Source organism: Telmatherina bonti, assembly GCF_933228915.1.
Source record: "Telmatherina bonti genome assembly, chromosome: 11".
Classification (NCBI taxonomy): domain Eukaryota; kingdom Metazoa; phylum Chordata; class Actinopteri; order Atheriniformes; family Telmatherinidae; genus Telmatherina; species Telmatherina bonti.
Genome location: NC_136629.1, coordinates 3,605,458 through 3,618,234, shown reverse-complemented (window position 1 = coordinate 3,618,234; position 12,777 = coordinate 3,605,458). Strand labels below are relative to the sequence as shown.

General features: G+C 47.0%; 1 protein-coding gene across 1 annotated transcript in view; it reads right to left on the bottom strand.

Moving 5' to 3' along the window:
• LOC306762778 (vacuolar protein sorting-associated protein 8 homolog) overlaps nucleotides 1-12,777 on the bottom strand; it is a gene marked incomplete at its 3' end in the record, with an annotated part of 30,551 nt that overhangs the window by 324 nt on the left and 17,450 nt on the right. Inside the window, exons 6-8 of the mRNA XM_079249387.1 lie at nucleotides 11,283-11,337; nucleotides 4,080-4,204; nucleotides 1,847-1,933 (exon numbers count right to left, since the gene is read on the bottom strand). Coding sequence (XP_079105513.1) covers nucleotides 1,847-1,933; nucleotides 4,080-4,204; nucleotides 11,283-11,337 — 267 coding nt within the window. The remainder of the gene's footprint in view (nucleotides 1-1,846; nucleotides 1,934-4,079; nucleotides 4,205-11,282; nucleotides 11,338-12,777) is intronic.

Sequence of the window (12,777 nt, the reverse complement as noted above, 5' to 3'; positions counted from 1 at the left end):
TGGGAGGTATAACCCAGTTGCAGCCATGATGTGGGAGGTATAAACCAGTTGCAGCCATGATGTGGGAGGTATAACCCAGTTGCAGCCATGATGTGGGAGGTATAAACCAGTTGCAGCCATGATGTGGGAGGTATAACCCAGTTGCAGCCATGATGTGGGAGGTATAAACCAGTTGCAGCCATGATGTGGGAGGTATAAACCAGTTGCAGCCATGATGTGGGAGGTATAAACCAGTTGCAGCCATGATGTGGGAGGTATAACCCAGTTGCAGCCATGATGTGGGAGGTATAACCCAGTTGCAGCCATGATGTGGGAGGTATAAACCAGTTGCAGCCATGATGTGGGAGGTATAACCCAGTTGCAGCCATGATGTGGGAGGTATAACCCAGTTGCAGCCATGATGTGGGAGGTATAACCCAGTTGCAGCCATGATGTGGGAGGTATAAACCAGTTGCAGCCATGATGTGGGAGGTATAAACCAGTTGCAGCCATGATGTGGGAGGTATAACCCAGTTGCAGCCATGATGTGGGAGGTATAAACCAGTTGCAGCCATGATGTGGGAGGTATAAACCAGTTGCAGTCATGATGTGGGAGGTATAAACCAGTTGCAGTCATGATGTGGGAGGTATAAACCAGTTGCAGCCATGATGTGGGAGGTATAAACCAGTTGCAGCCATGATGTGGGAGGTATAAACCAGTTGCAGCCATGATGTGGGAGGTATAAACCAGTTGCAGCCATGATGTGGGAGGTATAAACCAGTTGCAGCCATGATGTGGGAGGTATAAACCAGTTGCAGCCATGATGTGGGAGGTATAAACCAGTTGCAGCCATGATGTGGGAGGTATAAACCAGTTGCAGCCATGATGTGGGAGGTATAAACCAGTTGCAGCCATGATGTGGGAGGTATAAACCAGTTGCAGCCATGATGTGGGAGGTATAACCCAGTTGCAGCCATGATGTGGGAGGTATAAACCAGTTGCAGCCATGATGTGGGAGGTATAAACCAGTTGCAGCCATGATGTGGGAGGTATAAACCAGTTGCAGCCATGATGTGGGAGGTATAAACCAGTTGCAGCCATGATGTGGGAGGTATAAACCAGTTGCAGCCATGATGTGGGAGGTATAAACCAGTTGCAGCCATGATGTGGGAGGTATAACCCAGTTGCAGCCATGATGTGGGAGGTATAAACCAGTTGCAGCCATGATGTGGGAGGTATAAACCAGTTGCAGCCATGATGTGGGAGGTATAAACCAGTTGCAGCCATGATGTGGGAGGTATAAACCAGTTGCAGCCATGATGTGGGAGGTATAAACCAGTTGCAGCCATGATGTGGGAGGTATAAACCAGTTGCAGCCATGATGTGGGAGGTATAAACCAGTTGCAGCCATGATGTGGGAGGTATAAACCAGTTGCAGCCATGATGTGGGAGGTATAAACCAGTTGCAGCCATGATGTGGGAGGTATAAACCAGTTGCAGCCATGATGTGGGAGGTATAAACCAGTTGCAGCCAACTGTCTGCATTGACAGGCTTGAAACTCTGGGGATCGTGTGCTCATTCACTCACACCAGTTTGGCCCACAAGACCGTCCACTCACTACTGGGCTATATCCATCTTTACCACTAGATTGCAGTCATTTCCACCCACTTGTCCGTCTCTTTAAACCAGTAAGCATGCACCTAGGTGTGTTCTGGCTCATTAGTCAGATTTAATCAGATTCTTCAACCACTTGCTCTTTGCATGTAGAACCAGTCTCCATCAGGGTGTTATTTAGCAATCAGAGACACAGGTGGACCATAGAGGACGACAGGTCAGGGCTCACTCCTGCTTGAATGATGACTCACCTTAATGTGCAGTATAGCCGTCCCTGGAGGATGGGCATCAGTGATGGTCCGGAGAAGCTTCCCATTGGCCAGATCCCACATCGTGATCTAATCATGAGATATGAGACATTTATGGCCTGATTATGTTTTTAAACTCTAAATATTCAACACATTAATGCCTAAATTCATGGAGTATTATATAAAAATAAAAAAAAAACATCATAGAAAGAGGAATACCAAAGATACAACCCAAGATACATAGAATAAAATACAATTAAAAACACAAAAATAATTAAAGTGAATACATAAATAAAAGTGAAATCAATGGAGAAATTGGATTAAAGTTGTTTTAAAAGGCAAAAAGTGGTTCATAACAATGTTGTGACGACAGGCATGAAGATGTTTAGTCCAGTTGAGGGTCGCGGGGAAGCTGGAGTCCATCCCAGCAGTCACTGGGCGAGAGACAGGTACACCTGGACAGGTTTCCAGTCCATCACAGATCAAGATGCTAATATTTCTCCAGAAACATTCTAAACAGTTCTAAAAATGTAGCACATGTTGCTTCTGCATCAACAACCTGCTCAAGATCTGCATCCAGTTCTCTGGACTTTTGGGACTCTTCAGCAGGACATATGCAGGGCGTCGCAGGGAGGCTGGGAGGCCCAGCTCTTTGAAATGGTGGAACAGTCTGAGGAGCACAGCCGGATGTACTAAGATCCCAATTCCCATGTGCAATCTAGAATTTTGCTCGTGGGGCTGAACCACGGTGTGCAGGGGATTCACCAAGAGTGATCACATAAGTGGGTAGCGGGTGAAAAATGTTGGAGTCCCTATTTAAATGAGAATTTTGCCGTTTGCAATAGAATGAGTTTGGAGCGAAAGCGCAACAGGAAATTTGATCCTAACTGGAGGTACTGGTTGATGAAACCAACAAACACTTACAGGACCTGCAGCAATGTGCCTGCCACACAAAGACACAAGTTGTGCTGCCAGTAACATGATGCCAACAGGGGATGAAGTAAAAAGATAAAGACATTAGAAGTTGTGCAAAAGAAAAACTGGCATGATAACAAAACGACTGCAGATAAAGCAGCTGGGAGCTACAGGATGGAGATGCAATGCATCCACCTTAATAAAAGAAAAAACAGGAGTGAATATGACAGTCTTTTGTTTCTTTTATAGTCCTCAGTTGTTTTTTACTCGGGCTTTCATAAACTGACTCACCTACAAGCCAGCCGTCTGGCAACTCCACAGAGAACAGAAGACTGTTGTCTCCGATGGACACGAGCTGCTCAGGGATGGAGTCATTTGCTCTAGTTATTCTAGAAAATTTGTCTTCTTTGGTCTCATTTATTGACCTCAATTATAGACCTGAACTGCAACTTATTCTTTTGTAAACTGGAGAAGGAATTAGAGCATTTGTTGCAGGATGTGGCAGAGGCAGAACCGCCTGAACCAACAGCAGCAACGCCCAGATCATGGACTGTCCCCACAGGTTGATGTCTGCACCACTTCATCTTCTTCACAGCCTGATGCTCCATGGCTGTGGAACAGGGTCCGTCTGGACCCATCAGACCACATGGCCTTCTTCCAGAGCTAAAGTCCAGTCTTTCTGCTGGCTAACCAGCTGTTCAGTCCCTTGACTTCCTTCTCATTGTTCATGTGGAAATGTTCTTACTTTCATTATTAAACATGGTCCTGAGTTCTACTGTTGTTTTTCTTCCACCTGGTTCCACAAAACGTTTTCATCTCTATCATTCAGAAAGTTTTTCTGACCACATTTCTTTCTGGGAAACGATGTTTTTCCCACCATCCTTCCAGTTTTTAACGCGTTAGACAGCTCTGAACCCAGTTTTAGTACTTTCTCTTTTCATGTTTTCTCTTCTTGACAGCAATGATGTGACGCTTTAAAACAGACGAACATTTACTCCTCGACTATGAGATGGATCTTCCCATATAGTTGTTTGAACAAGCTGTTCATTGAATCAGTTAGGGTTAAATAACTTATTGCAGCTGAAAGATGATCAAATAGGAGGCTCTTGCAGGCGGCATTCCCTTAGTTAGATTCAGGTAGACACTTTTTTTGGCCAGACAATGTAATTCATCCCACAAATAAAACATAAATCAAATTAAAATGATACATTATGTCCATGTTAAAAGCATAAAAAGCTCTGTACATTATTTTGTGTTCTCCCATTTAGTGTGTAGCCTAAAAACCACAGGAAGAGGGTGATTTTATCTGCGGATAGTTTACCTGTCCTTTAGCAAATCCACAGAGAAGTCTTGAGCAGTCGTGGTTGATGCTGAGAGCAGAGATGGCACCAAACTCTGCTCCGGTTGCCTTAGTGCCCAGACACAGTCTGAGAGCCTGGTTGGTATCTGGAGACGGAAAAAGGAAATAAAAACTTTATAGGTTTTCCACAACTCAACAGCTGAATGTGAGAATCAAACAACACCAATACTGACTGGCACCAGAGTGGAAAACAGCCCATTTCAGAAATGAAGAAAAAATAACTAAAAAGCAAAGCTCATGCAGGCATAACAGAAAGAAAGTGAGGTGACGCCTCAGCCAGCAGAAACCAAATGAAGCAAAATGACAGGTGAGGTCGTACCTTTTCCTGGCCACGGCGTCGTAAAGTCGGCAACATAAAGAGAGGTTAGTCAACGCTGCTGAAACGTTCATCATGAATAACAAACAAACTCAACACATTGATCTGGCTTCTGGGGGAACGTCTTCCATTATTTAGTGTTCCAGACTACATTAATTGTGGCATAATACATAAACTGTTTCTGCTACTATTGGATGGTGCCAAAGAGGTCTCTGGGCTGCAGTAATGCAATAGACTTTGTAGTCATATCGTCGGACCTGCGGCCACATACCTTGGACACTCTGGTGAAGAGGGGGGCGGAGCTTCAACTGATCACCACCTGGTGGTGAGTTGGCTCAGATGGTGGGGGAGGAAGCCGGTCAGAGCTGGCAGGCCCAAACGTGTTGTGAGGGTCTGCTGGGAACGTCTGGCTGAGTCCCCCGTCAGAGCGAGCTTCAACTCCCACCTTCAGCAGAGCTTCAACCATGTCCCGGGTGAGAGTCTGAATGGGCTTTGTTTAGGTGGCTAGCCGGAGCTGTGGTCAGTGCTCGTTGTGACTTCAGTCTCCGAAGTCTTTGCCGGGTTTCATCTGACACAGCACTGATTTCATGAAACGCAGACGGGGGTCAGGAAGTACAAGCACCCGCACAGACCCAGTTTCCCTCTGTTGACTCGGTGTCAAAAGTCATGTGCAACTGCTCTCATCAGGAGAGAGATCAACGCAGGGAGCATTAAAACACACCGAAAATGAACCAGAAAAGGATCAACAATCCCCAGCTGGAGGAAGACGGAGCAGAAACGGAGAGCAGTTGCAGGTTTTCATTTGGCTCACAGTGGAACATGAGGACTTCGGTACAATGCTCCTCACTGCAGGTAGAAAAAAAGTCTGCTTAACTTAAACTTACTGGTCAATCATGATAAATGAAACATTAAAATGGTACCTCAAAGCACAAACCCGAATTAATTATGGTTAACTCAGGAAAAGCAGCTTCTTGTGAATTCTCAGCATCAGGGATGTAAACATTAGCACACAGAAACCATGCGACAACGACATTTTAAATACGTAAATTTATTAAGTGCTGACAAGAAAAGGGAACAGAAAATCAAACATCAACTATGAGAGCAGGAACATGTCGGTGAGCGATGGATCCCGCCAGGCAGGCCAGGATCTTGTGGACCACGGTCAAGCAGAGGGAGGGATTGTTGTCAAGGGAAACACAAGAGAGGAAGAATGATGAAAGGATGTGATTAAACCGTCGGAAGGATGGAAGTGTCCATGGATAGCTTTGTAACGAAGCTAAAAATGTAGCTCAAAGCCAATTCAGTAGGGATCTGAGGATGTTTGCGGACTAACATACACTGAAAAGATCATTTGGTCCAACTGCTGAAGGTTACGTGTTTCACCTGGGTGACAAATTTCCATCCGACTGAATTACGTTGCTTGGAGAGCTTTTTGTCCCTCAGTGGGGTGTTCCAGGAGTATGGCGTATGAGACCCTCTGACAAAGGCCATCTGAGGTCATCAGAGTATTTCTGCAGATGACAGGACTCAGAGTTGTACTGGAAGTCTGAGGTGTACAGAGTGAAGAGGAATGGCCAGAGTACAGTTCCTTGTGGTGCACCAGTGCTGCTGACCTCCATCTCAGACACACAACCTTTCAGTCTCACAAACTGGGGTCTGTTTGTGAGGTAGTCATAGATCCAGGTGGTTGTGGAGGTATCCACCTGGAATTTATGGAGCTTCTCACATAACAAAGCAGGCTGAATGGTATTAAAAGCACTGAGAAATGAAAGAACATGACCCTCAGAGTGCTGCCTGAATGGTCCAGATGAGAGTGTGCTCTCTGGAGCAGGTATATGATGGCATCTTCAACCCCAAGTCCATTACGATATGCAAACTGGAATGGGTCCTGAAAGGTGTTTACTTGCTTGTTGAGGTGAGCCAGTAAGAGTCTCTCCAGGACTTTCATGATGTGAGATGTCAGGGCAACTGGTCTGTAGTCACTTGGTTCAGCTGGTTGTGTTTTTTTAGGCACTGGAACAAGGCAGGAGGTTTTCCACAGCACTGGGACTCTATTTTGTCTCAGACTGGTGTTGAAAAGGTGCTGGAGAATCGGACATAGTTGTTCTGAGCAGGTCTTGAGAACTCTGGGACTGACACCATCTGGACCTGCAGCCTTGTTCTGGTTCAGTTTCTCAAGTTGCTTCTTAACCTGATTGCAGGAGACAAACAAGGTGGAGGTCTCAGGATGTCCTGATGTGGAGGGAGATGAAGCTGTGTTCTGGTCCATGACTGAGCTGCAGGATGACAGATTGGAGGCGTGACAGGAAAGCAGTGGGCTTATGGAGGCTGTGTGGTCTGTTGGGCTGGAGGTAGGGGGTGAACTGAACCTGTTGAAGAATATGTTCAGCTCATTAGCTCTGTCCAGACCTCCATCAGGCTGGTCCCCCTTTAACTTGAAGCCGGTGATCTTCTTCATTCCAGACCACACATCCCTCAGGTTATTCTGCTGGAGCTGACTTTCTAACTTCTTCCTGTAGTCCTCCTTGCACTTCTTAGTTTGTGTTTTAAGTTGTTTTTGTGTTGCCCTCAATAACTCCCTGTCTCCATCCCTGAAGGCTTTCTTTTTGATGTTCAGCAGCTTTTTCAGGTCACTGGTGATCCAGGGTTTGTTACTGGAAATGTAAACAATATAATGCCATGTTATGTAATGTAAACAAAATGGAATCATAAAAACACCATAACACAATAGAATTTACATATTTACATTAGTTTTGAACTATTGTCTGATAAAGACTGTTTGTAAAAGTAAAGTAAAAAGCAGGAGAGCAGAATATGTAGCTGTTATGATGAGCAGGGGTCCTGGTGGTCTGAAGGGCAGGAATGTAGTCTTCCTCTGGAAGGAGCTGGTCCTTCTTCATCTGAAGAGCTGCTGGGTTTCCATCACAATCACATGACAGACTAATAAAGACAAACAAGAAGTTTTTATCCCACATTAGTCCTGCGACTGTAATAAGTGTATGTTCTAACAGACACGCATCGCTGCACGCATGCACACACAGAGTATGGAAGCGGTCCACACACACGCAGATAAATCAGCAGCAGCTTATTTTCTTTCTATCATTTTCTATTTATGAACAAATGTTTACAACTGGAGGGAAATAGAGGTGTTGAACCGCTGCGTCTCTTTCATCGCTGCTCTTTTTGCTTCACGCACACTCGGACTGAACGACACCCGCATGAACGGTTCCCCCGGTCCGGGGTCTGACGTTTTAGAGCCGAGACCCCAAGTTTTCTAACAAACCAGGTCCCACGTCTTTAGCAGACCCAACAGAACCGCTGGAGATACGGCAACAGTAAGAAACAACGGAAAGAAAACAATGCGGACTCCCCCATCCCGACGCACAAAGTAAACAAGCCCCCCCCTCCCAGCCCCATAAACAACAGAGTTACTCATCTAAACATCTTATAAAGACACCGTAGCTGCAGATAGAAGTTCTTACTTTTCATGTTCTTCTCCTTTAGGAACCACATCTTCTTCTGCAGTCAAAGACGTCTTCCTCTGTAAAAATCAACGGGTGTATTTCCGCTTTTTGGCGTGTTTTGCAAAAGTTCCTACAGAGAAAAAGCAGAAAAAAGGCTTCCTCTGCTTTCGTGCACGGACGCACACAAGTACACATGTTGTTTACGCGCAGACTTTCTGAAAGCATTTTACATCCCACACACACAAGCTGCACATCGCCGTGCCGGGAATTTTATTGGCTTTACGGCAGTGGTGTTAGAACTGGCATCAGAGCTGGTGGGCGAGGTCTGGAAGCGGAAACGTATGTGATGGTCAGACCACCTAGGTTGACACTCAGTGGGTATTATTGGCTAAGGAAGGACCCTGAGCCATCACCGTATCGTGGTGGAGGGGTTTGTATGTCCCGAAGATCCTAGCACCCAAATGGTGTTTTGTTATTGGACTTCTGTGCTCGTCATGGATTGTCCATAACGAACACCATGTTCCAACATAAGAGTGTCCATATGTACACCTGGCATCAGGATTCCCTGGGCCGCAGTTTGATGATGGATTTTGTAGTTGTATTGTCGGACCTGCGGCCACATGCCTTGGACACTCGGGTGAAGAGGGGGGCGGAGCTGTCAACTGATCACCACCTGGTGGTGAGTTGGCTCAGATGGTGGGGGAGGAAGCCGGTCAGATCTGGCAGGCCCAAACGTGTTGTGAGGGTCTGCTGGGAACGTCTGGCTGAGTCCCCTGTTAGAGCGAGCTTCAACTCCCACCTTCAGCAGAGCTTCAACCATGTCCCGAGTGAGGCGGGGGACATTGAGTCCGAATGGGCTGTGTTCAGTGCCTCTATTGCTGAGGCGGCCGGCCGGAGCTGTGGCTGTAAGGTCGTTGGTGCCTGTCGTGGCGGTAATCCCAGGACTCGTTGGTGGACACCAGCAGTGAGGGATGCCGTCAAGCTGAAGAAGGAGTCCTATCGGGCCTTCTTGGCCTGTGGGACTCTGGAGGCAGCTGATGGGTACCGGCGGGCTAAGCGGCATGCGGCTTCGGCTGTCATCAAGGCAAAAACTCGGGCATGGGAGGAGTTCGGCGAGGCCATGGAGAAAGACTTCCGGACGGCTTCGAGGAGATTCTGGTCCACCATCCGGCGGCTCAGGAGGGGGAAGCAGTGCTCCATCAATACTGTGTACAGTGGAGGTGGGGAGCTGCTGACCTCAACTCGGGACGTTGTGGGTCGGTGGAGGGAATACTTCGAAGACCTCCTCAATCCTACCAACATGTCTTCCGATGAGGAAGCAGAGCTGGTGGACTCAGGGGTGGACTCTCCTATCTCTGGGGCTGAAGTCGCTGAGGTGGTCAAAAAGCTCCTTGGCGGCAAGGCCCCGGGGGTGGATGAGATCCGCCCGGAGTTCCTTAAGGCTCTGGATGCTGTGGGGCTGTCCTGGCTGACACGCCTCTGCAGCATCGCGTGGACATCGGGGACAGTACCGCTGGATTGGCAGACTGGGGTGGTGGTCCCCCTTTTTAAGAAGGGGGACCGGAGGGTGTGTTCCAATTACAGGGGAATCACACTCCGAGTAGGTCGGATTTGTTTCCGGTGAGGGTTGGACTCCGCCAAGGCTGCCCTTTATCACCAATTCTGTTCATAACTTATATGGACAGAATTTCTAGGCGCAGCCGAGGTGTTGAGGGGATCTGACTTGGTGGCCTCAGGATTGGGTCTCTGCTTTTTGCAGATGACGTGGTCCTGTTGGTTTCATCTGGTCGTGATCTCCAGCTCTCGCTTGAGCGATTCGCGGCCGAGTGTGAAGCGGCCGGGATGAGAATCAGCACCTCCAAATCTGAGACCATGGTCCTCAGCCGGAATAGGGTGGATTGCCCTCTCCGGGTCGGGAGTGAGGTCCTGCCTCAAGTGGAGGAGTTTAAATATCTCGGGGTCTTGTTCACGAGTGAGGGAAGGATGGAGCGTGGGATCGACAGACGGATTGGTGCGGCGTCTGCAGTAATGCGGACTCTGCGCCGGTCTGTCGTGGTGAAGAAGGAGCTGAGCCAGAAGGCGAAGCTCTCCATTTACCAGTCGATCTATGTTCCTACCCTCACCTATGGTCATGAGCTGTGGGTCGTGACCGAAAGAAGGAGATCTCGTATACAGGCGGCTGAAATGGGTTTCCTCCGCAGGGCGGCCGGGCTCTCCCTTAGAGATAGGGTGAGGAGCTCGGTCATCCGGGAGGAGATCAGAGTAGAGCCGCTGCTCCTCCGCATCGAGAGGAACCAGTTGAGGTGGCTCGGGCATCTGGTCAGGATGCCTCCTGGACCTCCCTGGTGAGGTGTTCCAGACACGTCCCTCTGGGAGGAGACCCCGGGGAAGACCCAGGACACGCTGCAGGGATTATATCTCTCGGCTGGCCAGGGAACGCCTCGGGATCCCCCCGCAGAGTTGGTAAATGTGTCTGGGGAGAGGGAAGTCTGGGCTTCCCTGCTTAGGCTGCTGCCCCCGCGACCCGACCCCGGATAAGCAGCATGAAGAAAAGACGGGACGAGACGAAGGACCATGGATCAGTCCAGTTGGTCAAAAATGAGGTCAATCAGAAGGAGAGAGCCTACCGGTTTGTCATGTGCAGTTTTCTACTTATTGAAATAGGAAACGTCTAAGGTATTGTACGAGCGTGATATAAAACAAAATACAGAAAACGGCCCATGGGCGGGCCGCCGATGCTTAAGGGATTAAAGTTCATTTCAAAATGTCAGAGCAACAATCTGGATGTTCTGAAAATAAGCTAAATGCTTGGGATGGATTCACACTGGTGCTGTTTGGTTGACCATAAAAGAAACATTCTATGCTTCTGTTTGGTTTGGAGCAACATGAAGACAGTTTAAGATATTTGTGCTTCGCCTGGTCTTTCCAATACAACCCAACTTCCAGAAGCTGAATCCTTTTATTCCCTCAGCATGCAGACATGTTTTCAGTCTCAGTTGTCTGATTATGAGGTCAAGATGTCAAATTAATATAAAGATAAAGCAGCATAAAGAGCAACCAGAAGAAGGAAACAGAAGTTTGTAGAAATAACACACATAGATCAGCAGTGACCAAGTCTTTTCTCATCTGTACATCATTCTCTCAAGTCTGAAACACACACACACACACACACACACACACACACACACACACACACACACACACACACACCTCAGCTGCATCCCAAACGTCTTCTTGGCTTTATCCCAGCCATAGAGGATCATTATTTTTCTGCTTTTGAGATACACACAACTTTTTGTTCCCGATTGAACATTACAATGAATTTAGGCTTTCTCATTGGTAGAAAGTTTGACAGGAAGTGTCTACATCATCATTCAGACTCACCAAAGACAAAGGCCAGACCATGAGATGTTCCCACAGCGATCACACCGGACATAGTCTGCATACAGAAAACAGTTCAGATTCAATCGGAGAAAACCAGGAAGAGCTACAACACAGAGAAGTAGAAATAACTTTTAAAAAAAAGAGGCCAGTGAGAGCTCAGACTTCCTCCAAGCAGCTCATACAGTGATTATCCAGTTGATGTTCTGGTCCTCCATCCATCTTCTACGGATCCACTATCAGATCCCAGATCCATTAATTATGACTCCTCAGTGTTGTGGCTACATTGTGGTATTTGTTGCATGTTTGATCTCTTGCAGTGATGAAATATTCTTCCTGTTCTGGAAGGTAGTATCCAGAATGTTGTTCCTGTTCTGGACGGTAGTATCCAGAATGTTGTTCCTGTTCTGGACGGTAGTATCCAGAATGTTGTTCCTGTTCTGGACGGTAGTATCCAGAATGTTGTTCCTGTTCTGGACGGTAGTATCCAGAATGTTGTTCCTGTTCTGGACGGTAGTATCCAGAACGTTGTTCCTGTTCTGGACGGTAGTATCCAGAATGTTGTTCCTGTTCTGGACGGTAGTATCCAGAACGTAGTTCCTGTTCTGGACGGTAGTATCCAGAACGTAGTTCCTGTTCTGGATGGTAGTATCCAGAACGTAGTTCCTGTTCTGGACGGTAGTATCCAGAATGTTGTTCCTGTTCTGGACGGTAGTATCCAGAATGTTGTTCCTGTTCTGGACGGTAGTATCCAGAATGTTGTTCCTGTTCTGGACGGTAGTATCCAGAATGTTGTTCCTGTTCTGGATGGTAGTATCCAGAATGTTGTTCCTGTTCTGGATGGTAGTATCCAGAATGTTGTTCCTGTTCTGGACGGTAGTATCCAGAATGTTGTTCCTGTTCTGGATGGTAGTATCCATAATGTTGTTCCTGTTCTGGATGGTAGTATCCAGAATGTTGTTCCTGTTCTGGATGGTAGTATCCATAATGTTGTTCCTGTTCTGGACAGTAGTATCCATAATGTTGTTCCTGTTCTGGACGGTAGTATCCATAATGTTGTTCCTGTTCTGGATGGTAGTATCCATAATGTTGTTCCTGTTCTGGATGGTAGTATCCATAATGTTGTTCCTGTTCTGGATGGTAGTATCCAGAATGTTGTTCCTGTTCTGGATGGTAGTATCCATAATGTTGTTCCTGTTCTGGACGGTAGTATCCATAATGTTGTTCCTGTTCTGGACGGTAGTATCCAGAATGTTGTTCCTGTTCTGGATGGTAGTATCCAGAATGTTGTTCCTGTTCTGGATGGTAGTATCCATAATGTTGTTCCTGTTCTGGATGGTAGTATCCATAATGTTGTTCCTGTTCTGGATGGTAGTATCCATAATGTTGTTCCTGTTCTGGATGGTAGTATCCATAATGTTGTTCCTGTTCTGGATGGTAGTATCCATAATGTTGTTCCTGTTCTGGATGGTAGTATCCATAATGTTGTTCCTGTTCT